Source organism: Psammomys obesus, unplaced genomic scaffold (genome assembly GCF_907164565.1).
Source record: "Psammomys obesus unplaced genomic scaffold, mPsaObe1.curated_primary_1811, whole genome shotgun sequence".
Lineage (NCBI taxonomy): Eukaryota > Metazoa > Chordata > Mammalia > Rodentia > Muridae > Psammomys > Psammomys obesus.
The window spans coordinates 2,801,647-2,825,463 of NW_026596415.1; the positions used below are offsets into that span (position 1 = coordinate 2,801,647).

The following is a 23,817-nucleotide window of genomic DNA, read 5'->3' on the forward strand; positions in this document are numbered from 1 at the left end:
TAAGCTATTTAATAATTTAAACGTGGATCCTAGTAAGTAATGAATATAGCTAGGATGCCAATAAGGGAAGACTTACAAAAGTGATCCAGGGTGGCTGATGTGGAGGCAGGTGGAGTAGGAGAAGCTGTGTAACAGGGCAGGAAAGCACCAGGCCTGGGTTGGGCAGAACTTTAGCTTCATCCTCTAGTGGCTCATTAGCCAGGTGGCATCTCTTTCTGTCTTACATTGTCTTTTGTGAAAAAAAGGTTCTCAACCTAGGGATTGATGCATCAGATACAATGAGGCATGCCCTGGAAGTCCGGGGCCCTGGACATCCGGGGCACCACACCTGCTTGTAGTGAGTGCCCCATAAAGCACTGTTTGCCGGTCTATGACCCTGAACTAAGTGGAGATTTCTCAGTAGGCTGCTAACTAGATGGGTATTTCTTACCCCAAGCTCCTGGCTTCCTTCTTCAAGGGATTACATGAAACTGTCCAGGCAGAGCCAGCTTTGCTCCAAGGACTGACTAGCCTGCAGTCTGTGCGTCATGCAAAAGCTATACCAAAGCCCTTTGGCTCCTGGAGTGTGTAGGAAGTTAGACTACTCTGAGCTTGAGATTCTTTAGAATAGGTAAGGAATGCATGCTGTTTTTAGTTTTATGAAAAGGGACCGCTAGTTTAGAAGGAGGCGAGCCACAAAAGTAGATTCAAAATTCCTTTGGAATTTAACATCTAAATGTGACCATTCGTTAAAGCACACGCTTCACCAATGTTCTAGTGAACAACCTTTGGGTGCAGAGTTCCACAGTCAGAATTTCCAAATAAAGAAGGACCCTCAGAGCCCTCTGTCTGAAGTGCATTTTTAAGAACTTTATCTCGGTGGCTTTTCTTTTCTGCCAACTTCATAAAGGAGCAAACAAGTGTCTGTTTTTAAAGCATCATAGAACTCCAAGTTTCTGGGACCATATCAGCTTCATGAATTTCCCTCTTTTTCTTCTACCATCTAGTCATGCATTCATTTTTCTGGGCTTGGTCAGTTGTATGTTTTGATCCATTCACTATAAAACATCACACTTTAATCATTTGGTGCCTGCATCTCCTTCACCATAAAAGATAAAAGACCAACTGCTGATGCTACATCTGGTGTGAAGTGGTGGATTTCATTTCTCACTTTGGAGGTACCCTTAACAGTTGGGCTAATTAAAGTTGAAATCGAGTCCTGATGGTAAATATTTACAAATCGAGAATCTGGCGTGTGAATGTGTTCTACTGACGTTGTTAAGTCAGTCCATATTCAGTCAGCAAACAGGGCAGGCTCCTCAGTTGCCCTCAGGCCAGAGGAATAAACAAAAGGTTCCTTCTCCGTGCATGTGTGTGGGAGGTTGAGGGTGTGTGTGTGTGTGTGTGTGTGTGTGTGTGTGTGTGTGTGTGTGGAGTGCATATATATGCACATGCATGTGGAGGCCAGAGCTCAATTCTGAGTGTTGGAAATCAAGCCCCATCCATGTTATCTGACACAGTCTGCATTGGCCGGGATGCTTAGTGATCAGGCTATGCTAGCTGGCCAGCAAGCCCCAGTTCTGGAATTGCAAAGGCATACCACCACATCTGGATTCTTCTTTTAAATGTAGGCTCTAGGGATTGAACTCAGGTTCTCATTATTATACAACAAGCAGGGACTGAGCCATCTTCCCAGCCTACTTTAGATCATTCTAAAGTGCAAGGTAAAAGTGTTGCCTTGTTGTACCTGGAAAGAAACACTCTGAGATTTATGAAATAAGAATATTCTGTCTGCTCTTTCAGGTCATGCTTTTAAAATAGCACTTAACATCTTCTGAAATGATTAGTGAGACTCATTTATAAAATCTTGATATCCAAAAGTCTGTTTTCTGTTGCCATAAATGAACAGCACAGGCTGACATTTATTTTTTTAACTTTTTTTTATTTTTTTTTGTTTTTTTTTAATTTTTTATTAATTACACTTTATTCATTTTGTATCCCCCCATAAGCCCCTCCCTCCTCCCCTCCCGATTCCACCCTCCCTCCCCTTTCTGCATGCATGCCACTCCCCAAGTCCACTGATAGGGGAGGTTCTCCTCTTCTTTCTGATTAACTTAGTCTATCAGTTCTCGTCAAAAGTGGCTGCATTGTCATCTACTGTGGCCTGGTAGGGCTGCTCCCCACTCAGGGGGAGGTGATCAAAGAGCAGGCCAATCAGATTATGTCAGAGGCAGTCCCTCTTCCCATTACTATGTAACCCACTTGGACACTGACCTGACAGGCTGACATTTATAAGGAATAAAAATTCATTTGGCTCATAGTTCTGAAATTGAGCAAGTTCAAGATCAGGGGTCCACATCTGCCAAAGTCCTTACTGCTGGTAAGGATTTCCCACAGTCCTAAGGCAGTATGGCTGTCATGTGTAGCGTCCCATTCCAGGTCTCTCCTATAAAGTCAGGCCCATCCTTATGTTCCCACTCTCTTGATACCTCAAAATGAGGATAAAACCACAGCATGACTTCTTTGTGGGGAAATTTTACCCCTTTTTGAGCAGAATACCCTAATTGCCTCTGTAGTTCAGATTCTCCTTCATTGCCTGCTTCTTGGCAGTACAGCCTAGGTCTAGGGCTCCACTGCACAGAATCAGCTAGAGTTGTTTAAATATTGCTGCTTGTCTTTGGTTTTATGTAAGCATTTGCAGGGCCAAGAAGATGGATGGTTCAGTGGGTATTGGCAATGGTCACCAAGCTGGATAACATGTTTCAGTCCTGGAACCCACATGGTGGAAGGAGAGAATTGAATACTCGACGTCATCCTCTGACATCCACACATGTACCATGGTATTTGCACACATGCTTATACACACACTAAATAAATAAATGTACAAAATGTAAAGTATTTGCACATTGATGATGGCCTTGGAAATGAGATAACAGCATAGTTCGACAGTAACATAATTGGGTCAAACACAGTCCTGGTCCTTGACGTGGTTTGAATGAGAATGGCCTCTATAAGCTTATATGTTTGAATGCTTCATCGCCAGTTGGTGGAACTGTTTAGGAAGGATTAAGAGATGTGTCCTTTGTGGTTTCAAATGCCCACTCTTTTCCCAGTTAGTGCTCTTTCTCTCTCTGTCCCTTTCTGTTTGTCTCTCTCTCCATCTCTGTCTCTCTCTCCATCTCTGTCTCTCTCCCTCCCTCCCTCCTGCTTGTGAATCAGAATGTAAGCACACACTGTGACTACTTGCCTGTTACCATGTTCCCTGCCATGATGGTCATGGACTCTAACCGTCTAGAAGCACAAGCCCCAAACTAAAGTTTCTTTTATAAGTTTCCTTGGTCATGGTATCTTACCTCAGCAACTGAAGAGTAACTAAGGCTGTCCTCCATGCCCACTCATCAACACATCAGATGCCACAGTACAGGTGAGGGAGCCAACCAAAGCACATCAATAATTAGGTTAGGGTCTGTCCAAGCCTGTGTCTGCTTATAATTCCATAGGTGCAGAAGAAGGAAACACTTTCCCTGCAGTACCTCCATAGGGCTCTGTCCTCTGTGAAAACGTCCGCGTGAGGGCCATCCTTGTAGCAGCAGCATTTCAGGTAGAAGAGGCCTTGTCAGGGCAGTCTGGCACACCTTAGCACTGGTCTGTCCTGCTAGGATGGGGCCTCAGTCTGAGCTTCCCATTTACTTGGGAGACTTTAATTTCCAACTTCATCTCCTCAATGCCAAGACACCTAAAGGAGGAACTTTTCTCCCCAAAAGTACAGTGGGTGAATGGGTTTCTTAAGAGCCATAGCTAAGTATATGCATGTTACTGTCACTGTTGGCACATCCTCACAAGCCACTTCTGAAGTGACATTTTCTCTGTTGCACTGGCGTGCAAACTCAGCTCCTAGAGGCAGAACTCTCATTGAGGTTGCAAAGCTGTGGAGCAAGGTGCTGGTCTCTGAACTTGGTGAAATGATTCAGTATCTTGACCCAGTGTCTGCTTCTGGCTGGTGCTCACTAATGCAGACTATGGCTGTAAATATTGTCCTTCTCATTTTCATCAGTCTCCTCATTATTATTAGTGAGAAACAACTGAAATGACTTAACATTAGATAAATTGAGACTTAGGAAACACATTTTCTTTTCACTACCTTTAGCATACTGACATAATGATTGGAGACTTCTTTGTCTGAGAGTGTTGATTCTATCCCTCTCTACTGCCTGGCTGGGGTCGGGGGAGTCCCTGTCCCTGCAATGGCCTCATGGTGTCTTCAGTGGATAGTTAAATTCACAGAGTAGACAGCCTTGAGGATGAGTTCTAATGTGCACATTTAAAACAATGACCAGAATATTACTAGTTACCATTTAATAAATGCTATATGGCAAGTGCCAATTTGACTTTATGGAAACCCTAAAGGGCAGGAGGTCAAGTGAGCTCTCTAGGAAGGAAGTAGCAAGGCTGGACTTGGGGCTTGCCCTGAGTCAGTTTGAATACCAGGGCATTAATGAGCATCTTTAGTGGCAGGGCCATGGCCAGCAGGAGTGGGGAAGGAGGCACAGCCGTATGTGGTTAGCTCTTGTACCAGAAAAGGAGCTGGTCCACCTGGCCAGAGAGGCTGAGCATGTGAACGTGTGAATGAAGACTAAAGACTAGACTGGAGGAGGCTCTAGGATATCTGTGGGGACTTGTAACTACCCTGTGGGCTCAGCAGGCAGCATCTTCTTTTTTTTTTTTTTTTTTTCCTTCAGATTGAGCCTTTTTCTCCTGTCACCTTGAGCATGTGAACAAGCTGTGCTAGGGCTGCTTTCTGTTGAAATGGAAGGATCCAGTCCCCATAGATACAGGCCTGCTCCTCCTGGGCGGTATAAATCCTGGTGGTTACATTACCTGAGGATTATGGACTTCAGGAAAGGTCATTTAAAATGGGAACTGTGGCTCCAGAAAATAGAAATAAAATAAAAAGAATTTGAAATGTGGGCTTGAGACATCTTGAGAGACAAGTATATGTGTGTTAGGTTCTTTATCTGCTGCTGTTAAAACACTGGCAAAAGCAACTAAAAGGGGAAAGGGCTTATTGTGGCTCCTGGTTCAGGGGGACAGTTCATCATGGTGTGGGGGCCACCAGGCAACATGAGCTTGGAACAGTCCACATCCAGTCCACAGTCAGGAAGCAGAGTGAGAAGTGCCTGGCTCCCTTTCTCCTTTTATACAACCTAGCATCTCTGCCCACAGTGAGCAGAGTCCACAGAGGACCTTCTCCCTAGAGATTCAAGAGTGTCAGGGGAGCACTAACCATCACATGGGTATGTGGTGTGTTACGTGTTGGCAACATTTCTTGCCTCTTTCCTTCCTCCTTTTCTTCTTTTTTACTCCCTAGTCCCCCAAGCAAGGGATCCCCACACCTTTACTTCATAGGAACCTTAGTCTCATGGTTGTGCCTGCTGCTTTAGAAGCACCTAAAATACAGTTAATGTATGTATCTTGAGGTAGTGCAGCCTGTGTTGATTTCATGTGTCTGTTCTTGCCAAGAGAAGAATGTTTTTTTCTGATGATTCCACTAGTGCAGGCAAGTACCGAGGTCCAGTTTCTGGTTCTTCAGTTAGGTAATGGAATAGCCACTTATTTTTCTTCCCAAAATTTCATTATTTGCACTTTTATTGAAAGGTTCCTTTTTATTTGTATATATTAGCAATGCAAAGAATTGGCTTTGTTATGGCCTTTCCATACATCTAATGCACTTTAACCATTTTTGTCCCCTCTTGTCACCCTTAGTTTCTTCTCCTCTTTTCTGTTTCAGGTCCCTATACTAGACCCTGTTTTTTTGTTTTGTTTTGTTTTGTTTTCTTTCTTCTTTTCCCCCAGATTTCATGAATGAGAGAAAACATGATAATTTGTTTTTTTTTTGTTTTGTTTTGTTTTGTTTTGTTTTGTTTTGTTTTGTTTTTTGTGTGTCTGGCTTATTTCACTTAACATGGTGATCTCTACTTCCATTTATTTCCCTACAAGCAACATGATTTGTTCTTTGTGACCAAATAGGACTTCACTGTGTACCATATTTTCATTGCCTAATTATCCTTTGATAGACACATGGGCATCACACCCTAGTCATTGTGAATAGTGACATGATAACAGGTGTGCTGGTATCACTGTTGTGTCTTGATTTGGATTCCTTCATATGTTGTTCAGGAAGGGAATAGCCAGACAATATGGTACTTCTATTTTTAGTGTTTTTAGAGTCCTCCATGCCAGATTCCATTGTAGCTAAAGTAGTTTGTATTCCCATAGGCAATGTATACAGGTTTCTTTCCTCTCAAAATTTTCACCAATCTTGTGGAGGCCACTGACCACCCCCACCAGCCTAACTTCTAGCCAGACCTTGAAAGTAAAGCCAGGAGCCAAGGATAAAAGACACTTTGCAATAGGTATACTATTTCTCTTTCACAAACAGTGAAAGAGCTTGAAGCATGCTGTCTGTGGGTGGTGGCTGTATGAATGATGGTACTTTACTTTTTGTACTAATCTCCATCTTTTAAATTAAAAATAATGCTTTGAGAGAAGAAGGCCTTGTTTAGACTACCAGAATGTGTTTTATCTTTTGTCCTTCCTCATAGAGTCTTGGTTTTGTTCAGGGCATCAACATGTAAAAAGAAAGAAAAAGTCTATAATGAAGTGGAGATTGGGAGTTGGCAAACTATGTCTGAAAAAAGCCAGACAGTGCAGATTTGGGCCCATTACATGGGTTCTTAGAGAAGCCTACATGTGACCAGGAGGAAACACGAGCAGCATTCTTCACTTGTGGGCTGTAACAGAAACCGTGGGTGGTAACCAGATGACAGCTGATTCTTTATCTGAGGGCAGTGCTTACCCCCTCACCAGTTCTCTTCCAGAAGTTACACAGGTCACCTTTCCCACACCTCGGGTCCTCAACCACAAGGAAAGACTACCATCAAAATCAAAGAGATCTTTGTGTTCTGTTGGGGTTTTGATAGCGCACACTCTGCCTCCATTGCATATTGTCCATTTCTCGCTTCCAGATTCCCTCCAGGTTGTCATATGAATGTGGCTGGAGGTGACAGCCCCCGAGTCTGTGTCTTCCCTACTCCAATTAGGACCCATGCTAGCTCCTGGGTTTTGGAAAGGCAGTTCCAGGAACCTCACAGCCACCCACCAAACCCTGAGTCAGCACAGCCCAGTCAGGAAACCTCTGGAACACAGATACCAGGCAGAATCTGCTCATTTACAAGATCCCAAAGACAATCCTAAATGATGTTTAAAACTTGGTCACCCCAGAATGAGAGTTGCTGTTCTAATAAGTAAATGTCCTGAGTTCCATTGAGTTCTATGAAACAGGAGACTCCACATTGCCCAGTCCAGAGAATAAGATGATTCATGCTGAGGCCATCTGCGCTTGGTGACTGGTGGTGGCCAGGATCTAAGCAGACCTCTGTCCTGCCCTCCCAGCACAGCTCTCCCAAGGCGGGACCTCCCAGGGGAGAGGAGCTCTTGTGGATTCCCCAGAGGAGGAAAGGGGCATTTTAAAAGAAATGAGAATTCCTGAGAAGCCCAGCACTTCTCCCATAGCTCCTCACCCAGTGTTGAGTTCCCAGCTCTCTGGAGGCTGTGGGAGGAGTGTTGCCAAGGCTGCCTCCACTGCAGTTGACTTGAACCATCTTGGGCTGGTTTTCTGAGAACAAAAGCAAGAGGAACAAGAAGGCTGTGCATACCTAGAGGCAGCTAGCTGTGTCTTCAGAGCAAGGAGGGAGGATCTCCCAAAGAGTGAGCAGGACTTTGAGGCTCATTAATAGCCTGTTAGGCTTGGGGATGGAGAGGCAGCTCTGGAGAGCCGCACTTGCTGCTCTTGCAGAAGATTCCCAGCACCTGGTGGTTTACAACTGCCCCATGGATCCAAAGCCCTCTTCAGGCCTCTGTGGGGACTGGACACCCACATGATACACAGGCATGCATGCAGGCAAAACACCCATACACATGCAAATTTTTAGCTAAAAATATTTTTTTAAGTTTATCAAGTATTTGGAAAGGGAAAAAGGCATCAGAGACAGACCACAGGGCAGGCAGAGTCCAGAGGCAGAACAGCCCACTGGAGGAGAGGCAGCCCTAGAGATGCCCTGTGACTGCAAACCAGGAGACAAACTGTGTTTGATATCACAGGACAGGAGCCAGGTAAGGATCCTAAAGTGAGGGGTATTCTGCACTTTCTTAGAATTGATATGGTTGGGTATTCATTTGAGGAAGCTGGCCCTGTTCAGTCTACGGGATATATTTTCTCTTTTTCTTACCCTTAAAGCCCCATTTTGTGCCTGGTTTGTTGAGGCCACAAGTCAGACTGAAACACCCTCTGTAAACCTAAGTGTGGTCTCATGACCCAGTTCTGGAATTTAGCAAGTGGAGCTTCCATGAAGACTGTTAGTCATTTTATCTTCCTCATTAGAACTTACATGCAATAACCAGAAGCCCTGTAGCTACTTTATGTTGTTGAAGACAAAAGCTACAATCCCACGGTAACAAAAAACAGGATGATAAAAGGAGCCTGGACCTGAATGAAATCTTCAAGAAATTGCACCCACCTAACCTGGCTGTCCACCTGCTTCCCTTTCATTTATGGGATAAACAGATCACAGTTAAACCCAGACAAAAGCTTTGCTTTGGTTGAGACACAACAGCCACTAAGAGCTGCCTATTATCCTAATACATCTGGAGTTAGAACCACAGACAGGAGTTCACAAGGAACACTCTGAGAATGAAGAAGAAGCTAATGAGTAAGTTCAAACAGGAGAATGGACCGGGGAGGGACATTAGAATAACTCTCTCAAGTCTCCCTAAGTCAAGCCACTGTGTGGTAGGCACTCCAGTGCATAGGGTAGTAATGTGTTCTTTAAGGGGTTCCTGGTAGGAGTCTGTCTTTCCCTCGGTTTTAAAACAGAACTGGACTTAGCCACGGTGCTCACCTTCGATGGCTAGAGTCTTCCCTGGATCCAGGCAGGGCACTCACATCTGGCACACGCACCTCTCATGCTCTGCAGACAGTTGCCGTCATGGCTCACAGGCACCTCTGTTACCTCCCTCTAGCATTTTTGGAGAGATTTCCAATTTGATACAGGAACATTCCATCAGTCAAAACAATCTTTTTAATGAGCCTCTTGTCCTGACAGCTGTGTTTAAGACAGGCATGGGAAGCGTAACACAACTGTGGGAAATTGTCCATTCTGGGTTGAAACTTAATGCCTGGCCCACACGCCATCTCTCTCCCAAGCCTGCTATCTTCTTTTAAAAATAAAGAGGACATTATGAATAGCGAGAAAGATGTAATTTATGCAAATGAAGAAAAAAAAATCTCCTGATCAGATAGATAGGAAATAGGAAGAAGATGAAAAATATAATTATTGAGAAAGGCTTAAATATGTGACACATAGCTTCCTGCTGTGCGACACATCCTCCTGACCCCCAACCACATGTCATTTGATTCTCGCTTGATTTCCTCAGTGACACTGGGTGGTTGTGCGGAGCTGGCCTTCCAAATGAGGAAACCAAGGCTTGGAGATGTTGAAGCACATGCCACGTTATTCAGCTGGGCTCCACAGAAGTAAGCAGAGAGCCTGCCTTACTGACACGGCTTAATCTACTGATCGAGTGCTGATATGAATGAAAAAAAAAAAAAAAAGAAAAGACCAAGAAGCTTCTTGTATATTCTCCACAGGTTTTGAGTACCCAGCTCATCTCAGAGGAAATCGGTTTAAAAGCTGAGCATCATCTGCTGTGGAGAAGAGGATTCAGGGTGGCAAGGCTGCAGGTTGCAGGACTGTAATTAGCCTGAGAGCCAGGCCAGGGAGTGGTGCTGGGTGCTGATCACGCTTCCTGGGCAGCAGACTCTTGGCAGCTGCCAGGCACCTCTGGGCTCTGGAGAGTAATTATTTCCCAACACCACTCTTTACCCTGGAGCTGACAGTTTGCAGGCTGCAGAAGGGGGTAGAGCAGGCTATATTCTGCATCATAAAGTGTACTATGGCCTGGCATGGGAAATGCCATGCTACAAACAGAAGCATTAGCCCCTAGCAACCGCCCCAGGGGTCACTGGGATGGCACTAACTTGAACTTTTGTCTACTCTTTTCTGGAAATTTCTACAGAAGAACATGCAATGTCATAGGTAAACTGTACATACAGTGGTCTTACTTTTCTCTCTTTTCACTGCTTGTCTATCACCAAGAAACACAAGTCACCCTTGTCTAGTAGCCATTAAAAATGTAACTTGATTAATATTTAAATGAGGAAAGATAAGGATAATTTCCATAGCTGATTCTTAGATGAAAAAGTGGTGGAAATCTTTGAAAGAAAGAGCAGGAATCCCAGTAGGTGATATGGGATGAGATGGCCTTGGGTGAAGGTCATTGCAACAATTGCGTCATTTCTTCCTACCAAGAAGAAAGCCAGAAAGTAGAGAGGAGACAATGGTGAAGGTAGAGAAGGAGCGAGGGAGAGGAAGCCGCCAAGAGGAGGCTGAGTCCCAGAGAAGCCGGTTACCTTTATGTCACAGACGCAACATCCAAGTAGTTGCCTAATGTGACCACTATAAACATTTGGAACACAGGGCACCCACTGAAGAACCTGCCTTCCAGTCTCTGCAGTACATCTTGCCCCTACCCCTCTGCTGTGCCCTCACTCATGCAAAAGTGGAACAGCCGGGTGGGGTGTGCTTCCAGAAACCCAGAGACTCCTGTGCTGATGGTGACCAGTGAATTGGACAAGGAGCTCCTCCCTGACACCCGGCCCCACCCCCACACCTAAAGAGGAACTTCTACCCAAGAGCCCTGGCCTCCCTGAGAGTTGGCACCAACTACATAGGTCCCTGTGTCTGGGTAGTTCCTGAGGGTCTAAAAGACCCTTAGACCACCTGCCTTCCATGATGACAGTTTTTATTAAAATACAAAAAGATCATCCTAACTCCCTAGGTTTTCAGTATTTTAGAGGGTAGCTCTGACATAAGCTGTATGTTCTGCATGGAGCACCTAAAAACTGCACTGTTAAATGGGCACCAGGTCGCTCCTGCCTACCTAGCATATCCCACTCTATGAAATCTGTATGCCTTCATATATAGTCCTGTCACCCCTAAAGTAGTCAGATAATCTGGAAAGCACATGCTGAGCTCCTAAAATTGGAGGGGGGTTAAGAGATCGCTTCCTTATGCCTTCATGCTATTGTTGTTGCCTTGACAGTTGATATTTCTGATATTTGCTTTCATTTCTAATGGACCTCTGTTGTTCTTTTTAACTTTCCATCGAAAAATACTCTTAGAGTTACATTAAAGTTGCTAGACTATGGTAATGAAAGGAATGCCTCTACCCTTTACTGGGATTTGACCTGAACATGCACCCCATTGCTTTATTATTTTGATTGTTTTGCAAAGATATTGTGTATGTATATGATATATATACATACATGGCAAATCCATTTGAGAACAAGTTGCATGCATCATACAAAAATAATAGCCTATCTTATGAGTCCACTATCTTCTGTTTGTTAACTTAGCCACATTTCTTAGCAGTCACTCCCTTACCAACCCATGGTGGTGGTTCTTTTTCTGTTTTCCAGCTGCTGTGCGTGTGTGTGTGTGTGTGTGTGTGTGTGTGTGTGTGTGTGTGCATGCGCTAGTGCAAGCCATGATTTACTTACCTCTCTTGAGGCATGGTTTACTTTTGCAGGCAGTAAAAATAGTAGTGAAGAGAACACGCTGAAGTGACAGCAGTTTTTTATTTTAATTTTTTTACAATTTATTCATCATATATCCTGACTGAAGCCCCCTCCCTCAACTCCTCCCAGTCCTACCTTCCCTCCCTCTTCCCCCCATTCCCTTCCCCTAGTCCACGGAAAGGGAGAGTTCTCCTCCTCTGTTGTATTTAACTGAGGCCTAGCTGAGGGAGAAGCCAGATGACCTCAGAGCCCTTGGGCCTGTCGCTTACCTCCTGTGGGTTGTGGGTGTACCCCACATTCACAGCATGGTCATCTCATGAGGTCTAGCCGGTGACTGTGTTAAGTGATTTCCTGAGCAGGAAACCACGGGACAAGGGTCAGAGATGGCTCTGGGGGCCAGAGGAGTAAAGTGGCACTGCAGCAAAGCCAAGAAAGGTATGGCCTTGTCCATCACTTGACTCAGCCAGATGCTTGGGGAACCCATGCAGAGACAGATGTTCAAGCTACGTATAGCAGTACATTTTAAGACTGTTTAGCAGAGAAAAGAAAAAAAGAATGTTAAGGAATTTTAAATTACGTGTCCTGAAGCTTTTTCACAGTGCCTGGACCAAAGTGTGTCTCCAGCTACTATTATTGATTCCCTTTTTCTGATAACACTGTGAGATATTTGCATAATATCATGCAATTCAGTTTATTAAAAGTCTATGCATGCCACTCTCTGTACTTTCTTTTTCCCATGAAGCAACCTTGCAACCTTCTGGCAGTTACCCCTGCATTTCTTCCTACTTCACCTCAGCTGTAGAAATCCCAGCCAGGGGATTGGTCTGTTCTGAACAGTTTGTTTAAATGTTTCCGCACAGCATATTGCTTGAATGACTGTACCTCCTTCAGGCCTGCAAAGAAAGGGAACCTCCTGAGAAAGAAGCGGCTTTGCGTTCTCAGCAGCCCACCCTCCCAACAGCAGAGAGTGGACACCTCAGCCATCAGCCTGTCCAGGGGCTGGATAGCATGGTGTCCACCACAGTGAGTGGTGGGCTCTGCCAGGAGTAAGACAGTGGCTGTCAGCATGCTACAGGAGTGGCCGTGGGGCAGCAGCACGTGCATGTCCCTGGTAATAAGGACCTGCTGTGTGCTGTCCTTCGAATCCCTTCCTTGTGAGATTGCCAATACAGAAACCTCGGTGACCAAAATCACAACCTTGCTGGGAATTGTAGTTAATTTTTCTGAAGAATAATTTGAATTTTTTAATTGTATCAAGTCTGACAAAAATAGCAGTAAGAAGACTAAATTCCCATCAAAGAAGGATGCTAAAGCTCTTACACACACGTCTCTTTAAATTTTATTGGACATCTTTACCCTTGTAAAGGGCAAACAATAGGAAAAGCATAAAGAGCAGAATTAAAACAGTGCCAGTTGGTTGCTGTTTTTTTTGTAATTTAGTAAATCCCAGAAATCTACAAAACAGTTACTGGTGGCTTATTTAGTAAGACCCCAAGACTATAAGGCTAATCATAAGCAAAAACCAATTGTATTCTTACATACTCTTAGCAAACAGTTGCTAAGTAGGATTGTGGGAAGTACTTAATCTCCAGCACCACTGAAAGAGAAACAGCCCCTGAGTATCATGATTCAGACTCTGCCTGAAAACCCCAGTGAAAGCAAAGACAGCTTAGGGAACGGGAAGGGGAAGCATGTCCATGGCTCTATAGACAGAGAATATGGCACTTTCCCAAAATTAGTATAGAGATTCAGCCAAAATTTCGGAAATTGTTTCTAAGATGGTGTCTCAGGATGTAGCTCTGGCAGGCGTGGAACTTGTTATGTTGACCAGACCAGCCTCAAACTCACAAAGATCCGTCTGCCTTCTGAGTGCTGGGGTTAGACCTGTGCACCACCAAGTCCAGCCAACTTTTATGATTCTTTGTACATTTCTGTATTTCTCTAACACCAATAGATCTGTTCATGGGTATGGGATGAGGTTGAAGGGGTTGGAGGCCCCTCAGAATCTGTGCAGGACACACCCAGATACCAAATTCTCAGCACAAAAGAGATTTATCGCCCTGAAGGGGCAAGCAAGGTGGAGGCAAGCCGCCTCTGGATCAGACAAAAGCAGACAGCAATCAGCAGGCAGCTCTACGGAAAAGGTTTTTAAGGAGAAAAGGGGAAGCTGTGGTAGTGTGAGTTGTTGAGTCCTAATTGGACAGGTTAGCCAGTGTAGCCAAATAATGAATATTGATAGCTGGATCTTGCTGCTTAGTCTCAGGAATGAGTCAGGGGCCAAATAAGGAAATAGACCTTGGGGGCTAGCTTGCATGGGTGCTCCCTGTTCACTGAAGGCGTGTTCTCTGTGGGCCTCGTACACTAGTACCACCTAATGAACAGTACTCATGTTTTCATAAGCTGTGCTCAGTATTCCATTTGTCATTTCCATTAGTCATGAGAAGCACAGGGGCCTGCAGGTTTTGCAGAATCTTGAAATCTTGGCTGAGCTTCAGTGGACAGAATATATTTTTAATAGTGTTAGTTCTCTTGGCTCACAGCCATGCCCTCAGGCTCACATCCAAAAGTCCTCTGCTTCCATACTACAAGGAGTGGTCCACGGGGTCCACAAAAGCTGAAATCCTTACGCATGCTGGAAGGTGCAGGCCAGTGAAGTTAGGGACAATCTTCAGAAGCTCTTGAGGCTGGAGAGAGTTCTGGGAGGCGGAGGGGGGGTTGACCCACTGAAAGCCTGGGTGTTGCAATGCCTCTTCCATATTTCTGGCAAGAAGACAGGTGTGGGTTGCTGCAGTCAGCCTTTCCCCAGCCCTTTCCCTGCTCTCCAGCACCGCCGAATCCCAGCTGGTGAGCTGCTGCTGTACCCAAGTGCAGACTCTACCCCCTGGCCCTGCTCAGAAGAGCTCCTTTCCCAACTGGAAGGGCATTCAGAAGCTCCCAGGAGGCCAGTGAGCCTTTGTCAAGGTGTGGTCCCTGTGGCTTCTGAAGCCCTCTTTGGCCCTCTTTCTTTGTCTCTGGTCTTCCCCAGACTTTATCTGTTTGGTCCAGTTGGTGGTGGTTAAGCGCCTGCCCCTGAGCCATACCCTACCAGTCACAATTTGGTTCATTCAAGTTAAGTAAATGCTGGACGTTTCAAGGTCTTCCTTTTCTCATCTGTAAACCTGAGCTTATAACTGCACCTCATCCCTCGTTAGGTGAAAGCACACTGTGTACCTGCAACTGTGTCTGTCATAAACTCACCACCTGACTGTCACTACAGTCTCTTCCTTCAGAAGCCAGCTCAGATAGGATCAGAGAAGTAGCAGTCTCTGCCAAAAGTCAAATCCACAGCCCACGAAGCCTTGTGGGGATTCCAGCTCTGTGATCTTTAGCATTTTGGGCATACTTACATCAGCCTGAACCAGCTTCATATCTGAGCTGTGAACCCCAAACAAGCCACGACCTTGCTGTGTGTCCTGTGTGGTGTCCTCCCTGGGGCTCCTAATGGTGTGTGACACGGTCTGTGGCAGAGTGCTCCACTCAGCAGCAGGTCAGTGGAGCCCTGCTCAACCGCAGTCAGTCCCTGCACTCTCCCACAGGCAGTTAGTTCCTTCCATTGCTACCTGGCCCTGTGTAAACCTTGAGCGATTGTTAGGAAGGCTATCTCAGTGTCCTGTTGTGCATTACCAGTGTGTGTCTTCAAGAGGGGACTTGTAACTGCCTCAGACTGACTGAAGAAACTGCCTTCCCCGAGAGCCTGTAGTTAACCACCACCCCACATCCCCACATTCCCCAACCAGAAAGATGAGAATGAAGTAGTGGAGACTTCCCAGATCGTAAACCCACGGAACACTCACTTTTAAGAACCCAGAGTGGGGTCAGCAATCCTGACTGTCCATATAGGCAGCCTGGATGCCTGCTAAGGAAACCTCACTCCTGGAGAGATTATGTATGCGCACCTGCTTTCTGCAGGGCCACACAGCACACCCTCCTCCTCTCTATGTCTGTCCGTCTGCTGTCTCTCTATCTCTATCTTTGTCTCTCTCTTGTTATATTTTTCCTCACCGCCGAGGAAGAATAAATCAAGTGTGTCTGATGATTTATGCAGTTTTCACTGTTACAGCTAGCAGTATAAAGAGGCATAGCATTTCATAAATATGTACTCAACACAGAATAAAAATGAAAGCTGCCCAGTTAGAACTCAGCACGTTTCAGACCAAAGTTGGCAGCACCTCCGCTTGAGGGCACACACCTTACAGGTCAGAATTGTGCTGGTTGTATCTCACTAATTTATGGCAAGTTTCCAACATTAATTTAATATATTAAATTATACAGAGATTATATCCCAATCCTCTGATTCCAAATGAATTTGTGTCAAGGCAACTTAAAAAATGTTTTTTGCCTTTTTATGACTTAATACCCAGGAGAGTAAACCGTGCAACAACACCCACACATGAGGTCCCCACAGATGCAGGGTGCCTTTGTGGTGAACCCTTTCTCTGGTAGTTCATAATTCAGGCCAGTCTAGCCATACTTCCCAGTGAAGGGACCACAGAAGTTTGTCAGCACAGCCAGCTGGAGGCCAGGCAGAGCGGAGCTTCTGCCTAACTGCTGGGAGCTCCACTACTGTCGATCCCACATCAGGGAACCCAGGATGTATCCATATATTCTTTTGCACCATTGCATATGGGAAATGCTTTTCTATCAGAGGCCACTCAAGAGCCAAGGCCATGAAACTTCTGATTAGGTTCCTCAGCCTATAAACATGAATGTGGTTAGGTCAACACTCAGATTGCACATTGCAGAGCTCAGATGCCAGCCCAGAGCTGGGCCCTGGCTCAGCAAGAGCAGCTGCTGGGCAGGAGGTGAAGCTGGGCAGCAGTGAGCTTGTTAACACATTCCTGCTTCTCTCCAGACATCTGGCCTACCCAGAGGTGATGCTGTTAGCATTCATCCTAGGTAAGAATCAGCCACAAAGGTCAGAAATGTGCCTGAGGCCCCAGATAGAAATGAAACTGAGTCTAAAGGTGTCTTAGAGCTGGTGCTCTATTGGTTTCTTAGCCAGTTTGGGCCTTTCTCGTCTCACTTGGGCCAAAATGATGAGTGGCCACAGGACCATTGGGAGGAAGCACCAGGATGAAGAACAAAAGGAACCTGGCCTGCCTTTCTTCTGTACCCACCCCATCCCCTTAACAAGGCCGTGCAAAGAAAGTCAGAGAGACCCAGCATCTCCCACTGGCTAGCCTCCCTCAGCTTCCTGCAAATCTAATTCTGATCCATGACACTCCTTCACTGCCTACTGCACACCTCATCCTTCCTATCTCGGTGGTCACCCGGCCAGCCAGGAGACCCCAGCTTCTGAGAATGCCACCAGAGTCTAAATGCAGCAAGACAGACTTCACCTGCCTTCCAGACCCTTCCTTTGTAAGTGTCACATTGCCATTGCTTGTTTTCTCACTCAGGACCCCAAACATTAGCTCCTTGTTGTCATAGGAGCGTTCTTTCTCACACAATTTATTTCTAGTCCTGTAAGAATTCTCCTTTGGTCATTTTCCTTGTCTTGAGACACTAATAGTAAGTGTTGAGACCTAAGGGTGTTGGGGGTCAGAAAGGGGGACAAACAGGTTGCAAAGCAGATGACTGAGGCCCAGTAAATTCTACTCTGAAAGTCACATGGGCCTCTTGACTGTTCAAGGCTTCTGCTCCCGTGTCTGTGAATGCTGAGGAACATGGCTTGAAACTTCAGCAAAATGAGTCTTTAGACCTAACCATTGCTACTGTGAGCCCTTCTCAAAATTACCAAGCCCCACCCCAGATAGTGCTGTTCACAACTGTAAATTGTGCATAAAGAGTCAGATTTCATTACCATTTAGCACACACAAAGAATAACGTGAAGTATGTTGTGTGCAGCTTCTGAGAGTCCCCAAGGGAGGTGACTGTCACAAGCTCTTGATTAGGCCTCAAATGACATGAGCCTTCAGATTTCAAGGAAGCACTAATGTCTGTAGCCTCAGGCTGGTACAATCAGGAACATTTGGCTCTCTGTACAGTAAAGACTCTTCAGGTGCCTAGTCCAGTGGGTTCCACTAGAGCTTTTGAACCACACAACTCACCCTAGCATGACAGCACCTGATTCCCTACTGCCCTTGCTAGGTCCATCTGGCCACTGTCCCATTCACATCTCCTTAATGTGCTGCCCCTGACTAAAAGATCAAGTCATGATCACTGTGAGTGCTTGTCTACAGTTACAGGAGAGCGGCATCCCTTGCTAAGAAGCCCCCAGTTCCACTGGAGTAAGGGCAGTGCATGCCTATCCTCGTACTTACATAGTAGTCTACAAACACAAAAGCATACAATTCTTTGTTGTAGCTTGATACTCACACAGTGTATTGGGTGCCTTGCAATACCAACACCTGTAAAACTACCTCCTTTTTTTTTAATACATACTCAGGAACCTTCCCCACCTAGAGGCTTGCTGTCCATGGCTACCTCCTATCAACATTAACTGCAAAGTTCCAGGAATAAACGGCTTGTAAGTTGTAAACTCTGCTATTCTGAGTAACATCCTGAAGCGTCACCTGCTGTGACCCTACTCCGTCTTCCTGCGGATTGTCCTTTTGTGCAGTGTCCATACTACATACCCACCCACTGAGTCATGTGTAGCCTTCTCAGTCTCAAGTTGGCTGTCACAGAATCACAGCTTACATTCAAGCAACCATGCTTTTGCTTCATAGTCCCCAAAGTACAAGACTGGCAGTGAGGCAGAACATGGGGAAGGACAGACGAACTCCACTGCTGTATGGCAACACCTCAGGGGCCATAGGAAAAGCATAAGAGTTCATGGGGTCAGTGTACACAGGAAAATCATGGCATAAGTAGTATCTGTATATACAGGGAAAACAAGAGTTCCAGGGCTGGTACAGCTAGTTTGAAGTACCCACTGGGGATTATGGTAGCTGTCTTGCTCATGGGCTAAAGGGGGCATCTGTGTACACTGTACCCGTCATCTGAAAATGAGCATGACAGGCAGCTTAATCAGCATCGCTCTGTTTCCCCCAACACACACAGCTTTGCTTCCTCCTCTGGGGGCCTCTGCAATCCCAGCTTCTTCCTGTCTTTCCCATAAATTGTTTTTGTTCTTTTTTGTTTTGCTTTGGTTTGGTTTTGATCTGAAATCCACATTATAAAGTTCTCCCTTTCAAAATAAAATTCAGCAGTTTGAATATTTTCAGGAGGTTATCACCATCACCATTTTCTAAGAGCTGGCCATTTTTAACCATTTCACAGAGAATCCCTGTACCCATGCATTCTGTCTGTACTCTGAGAGTACTCTCAGCCTCTGTGAGTAATTCACCTACCATGTTTTCAGGGTGCATAACATCATAGCAGGTACTCATACTTTGTTCCTTTTGTGGCTGAGCACCGTTGTGTTGTGTGGATGGACATTCGGTTCATTCCTACATTCATTCATTCCCAGTGGCTGTTGTAAATGACATCAGCATAAATGTGTGCTTTCATTTCTCTCAGGTTTTTATCTAGAGTGGAATTTCAGGGCTGTGTTAGCTATATGTCTAACATTTTTGAGGAATTGCAAAAGCGTTTCACATCAGCACTACATGAGAGTTCTCATATCTTGAAAGACATGTGAATTCTTATTGCTTTCTGTCTTTTCTTTTTTAATTATAGGCATTATTATACTGTGTGTGACATTGCTTAGTTTCATATTTTTTTGTTGTTGTTATTGTTGCTGTTGGTTTTGTTTGTTTTTTGAGACAGGGTTTCTGTGCATCCCCGGCTCCTAGAACTCATTCTGAAGACCAGGCTGGCCTCAAAGTCAATCAGCATGCCTTTGCCTCCTGAGTGCTGGAACTAAAAGCGTGTACCACCATTGCCCAGCTTTTAACAGTAAAAACTGGAGTTTTGTTTTGTTGCTTTTTTTAATCAACAAACAATTTGTAGTTACCAAAGTGGTTTCTCAGGACTCAGTCATTGGTGTTTCTCTTTTTCATTTTTCATCTCATCCTTTGCTGAACTATTTCTCTTGATAATTTATAAATAAAGATTTTGGAAATGGTAAGATCTGATTTTTCACCCACATTTCTAGAAGTGTCTTTTCTTTTTCTCTCAGGTGTCAGGTGAGCTAGGTATAGAACGGGAGGTTCCTGGCTCCTTACTGTCAGGATTTTGATGATGCTGGTCCTTTTCTCTGCTGGTTGGTCTGCTATAGTAGTGTCACCATGCTGTCTTTCTCGGGGTTTTTTACTCTTTCCAGTTTTCTGTGCTGTGTATCAATGTGGAAATTGTGTTGTTATGTTGTTATACTGGACATTTTTTCTCTGAGGCCCCATGTCTCTATCCTTTCTAGAAAACTTTCAGCTAATATTCTCATTGTTTTGTGCATTATTTTCTTCTTTCTCTTTTTCCAGTTTCTGTTACTTACCTCCCACATTTCTCTTTACTTCTTGGGGCTCTGAGGACAGCATGCTCACTGCTTTGTACCTACTGTGCCTTCTGATTCATTCCTTTATTTTTTTCTTCAGTTCGCTTATTTCTTCTTGGGTTGTTACCTAATAGAATTTGCTCCATTTGTTTCACTGAGGCTTTTTTAGTGTAACTTTCGGTGTGTATTTTAGTAACACCATTTCTGAGTGTTTTGATTTTTTTTTTTTTTGCTTCCTGCTGTTCAATTTTTTTCCTGTTTTCTGTCAAAAGATTTCTTAGTCTTTCTTAAGTACTCTGATATACAAAAAAAGCATTTGCTTTAAATACTTTCTTATAATTAGTTACGCCTGGTGTGAACTCACACTGCCGACTGAGGAGTCTGGACAGCCTTGCTTAGCATTTGATTTCTTCACAGGCTATAAGATGTTTCTTTTTTTCTGGTTTAGTATGAGTAATAAGGACTTTTTGTTTTTGTTCTTGCTTTATGCTCCCTGTCTTCTGGTTTAGTTCACACACACACACACACACACACACACACACACACACACTCCATTATCCACACCTGACTTCCTAATGGCCATTTATCGATCCACTGTAAAATGTGGGAACACCTGTATTCTGTATTGGTTCCTGGACAGGGCCTGCATCTGCTGTCCTTTCCTCAGATTGATATTCAAGCTCAGAGGTACACTGAAGAACTCTTAGGTACACAAGCTCCTGTACGCACTGAGAATTATACTCAGGCCTCCCATATGCATGCTCTACTGTTGAGCTCACTCCTGGCCCCATGACTGTTAGTGCACTCTAAGGAGCTTTGTGAACTCCTTGTTCATTAGCTGCTATGAAAAGTTCAGCTAATGCATTCTCTGGCTGTCAGCATTAGTGTTAAAACCACTCACAGAATTTAACTTTGGAGCCCACAGGTGACCATGGAAATCCTTGGCCCCCTTAATGTTTTTTTTCCCTTCCCTGCAGGTATCAGAGCTGTGTTCTCAGGCCACTACCACAGGAATGCTGGAGGATCCTACCAGAATCTTGACATGGTGGTTTCATCTGCCATCGGGTGCCAGCTAGGCAAAGACACCCACGGGCTCCGTGTGGTAGTCATCACTGCTGAGAAAATTGTTCACCGCTACTACAGTTTAGATGAGCTGAGCAAGAGGGGGCTGGACGAGGACCTGAAGCAGCTGCTGAAGGAGTGATTCCCCACAAAATCCACCAGTTTTCAAGCTCATGCTCTTCCATTTCGCCAAAATATTCATAGCCCCTTATAGAAATGTTTGAGTAGACAGGCAGGTTTGTGAACAGATGTCCTTTTACATAAATCAAAGTGTGTGGTCCTGTCCTCAATTATATTCAAAAAAGACTGTCTTTCCTTTTAAAAATCCAGAAATGAAGGCTGTAGGTATTTTCTAATTATGGTGTGAGACTTTCCACAGGATGTTTGGGTAAATTCTCCTCATTGCGCAGTTCTGCCCTTGAATCCCGCTGTTTCTGAGCACTTACAATCAATATCCACCTACTGCCCTCCATCACAGCCCAGTTCCCAAGTGTGATCTTTAATAAATTCCTCGAACAAACTGCATCTGCTTTTCTTAAATTGTGGTCATGACTCCCCGAATGCTAAGAAAACAAAGCACCCCCTCCTTTCTGGCAGACCAAATAGCACCACTCCATCCTGGGGCCACATGGATTGCTCGGAACAAGGAACTGCGCAGCCACATTGGCTGGGAACGTCAGGATTCATGTAACTGACGTGCCAATGGTATGAGCACAATGCAGGTAGTCCATGTGAGCGTGTGTATGCCTTCTGATGCCGAACGTCACCTTCTGGCATGTATAGACTGTGTGCTCCAGAAGACCCAAGTGGGGGCTCTAGCATGAGACCTGCCCAGTGCACTGTTTGCCTTTATTCTGCTGCAGGTGGCCACAGCATCATCAGACCACTCTGGCTGCTGGGAAAGCTGAACCAACACAGACTTCTGAGAACACAGAACTGTGGCACTGGCCAAATTATAGCACATTAATGCCACTGATGTGCAATATCCCTGGAGAGAAGCCAATGTGAGTTACTTAAAATCCCTTTCACCATGGAAGCTGCTCTTCTGGGAGCTCTGACCTCTGTGGATTTTTTTCTGTGCATCAGCTGTCCTGGTGCTCCAGGATAGAGGGCTCCTCCATCCTGCCAGGGAAGTTTTACAGTGCCCTGCAGTGGCACTGGGGAATCCCAGACTGACTTTAAAAACTCACTGGCTAAAAATGAACTGCAAAGCCCATTAAATTAAAAACTTTCATGTTAAAAAGTTTTAGTCAAAGTAGCAAAACCATGAGAAATTAAATGAAAAGATAATTGGATATGTAAATTCATAAGGAACAAAAGATACAAGAAGTTAATTATGTTACAGACTGGTGACACACCAGAGCTCATTGTTAGGAAGCACAAGAAAATTAAATTTTTCAGACCAGAGTGATCTTGTGTGCTTTGCCATGATCCTGACTGGTTTATTTTTTACAGCAGAATAAGGAGTCAGGAGAGGAGTTGGGTGAGGGGCATGAAATTAGTCCACCTGTTCCAAACCTAGATCTGTGATCCCTGGGCCCAAAGCATGTATGGGCTTGACTCCATCATGGGAGAAAGTTTAATCACAGTGGGCTGAAAGCATGCCCTTTGTCCAATACATACAAAAAAATGCAGCCCCAGAATAAGGACAAGGATATGGGATAAAGCAATGGAAATGAAGTAAGTAAATCCTTGTCCCTAAAACACATAAATTGAAGGAGCTGGTTCAGAAACCCATGACTATGCTAAGGAGAGAAATGGCGTGGCATCTCCAGTTTTCAGTGGAGCAGCTGTATCCAGGTGGGGCTTGCTGCTGTAGGGAACACATATGTATCCATGTAATTCAGACAGTATGTCACTATTCCATTCACTCCTTTTTCTCTTGTAAAAAAAAAAAAAAATCTCATTAAAAAAAATAAAGTCTTGCTACATACACGTACTGTTTCTGAATGCTCTTTAAGTGTCTTCTGCATTTTAGCTCTCAGATGCCCAGATTCGATGCCCAGGTACCAGCCAATCAGTGGGATGGAAGGACAGGGTTGTGTAGATGAGAGCTGTTCTTTGCTGTTGCTGTGCTTTTGATTTGGATACAGCTTGTCCTCATATGAGTCTAGAGTGGGAAGTTTAGTCCTCATTATGAAGTTGTGACAAGGTCCTAGACGAAGGCCAAGGTCATCCTTGGGCCCCAGTGTTCTCTGACTTCCTATGTTACAGTGTGATTTCTAGCCATTGTGATATCCTCTACCAAGAAGCCTTTAACAGAGGCATCACACCTGCCCTTGAAGGCCCAGAAATAATGAAATAAACCTCTGTGCTGTATGAAGTACCTAGCCTCATGCATCTTACTATATTGACACACTAATACACTCTTTGTTTATAGTTTCCACTCCCACAGATTCAGAAATGTCAGTTCTGTCCCTCTTGAATTGGAAATTCAAGGGACTATTTGAAGTGGTCTCAATTTCTGTATCCACTCCTCAATTGAGAGACATCGGGGTTGTTTCCAGATTTGGGCTATTACAAATAAAGCTGCTATGAATATGGTTAAGCAAATGTCCTTGTTGTATACTAGGCATATTTTGGACATATGCCTAGGAGTGGTATAGCTGGATCTTGAGGTAGCACTATTCCTAATTGTCTGAAAATGCCAGATTGATTTCCAAAA

At 44.6% G+C, this 23,817-nt stretch overlaps 1 protein-coding gene across 2 annotated transcripts in view; it reads left to right on the plus strand.

Annotated features, from left to right (window-relative positions):
- The window catches only part of Cpped1 (calcineurin like phosphoesterase domain containing 1), a 104,332-nt gene extending 82,655 nt beyond the window's left edge, over positions 1–21,677 (plus strand). For both annotated transcript variants that reach the window (XM_055597770.1, XM_055597771.1), the window contains exon 3: positions 21,068–21,677. In XM_055597770.1, the coding sequence (XP_055453745.1) occupies positions 21,068–21,294 (227 nt within the window). In that variant the 3' untranslated portion in view covers positions 21,295–21,677. The remainder of the gene's footprint in view (positions 1–21,067) is intronic.
- Positions 21,678–23,817: the final 2,140 nt, after the last annotated feature.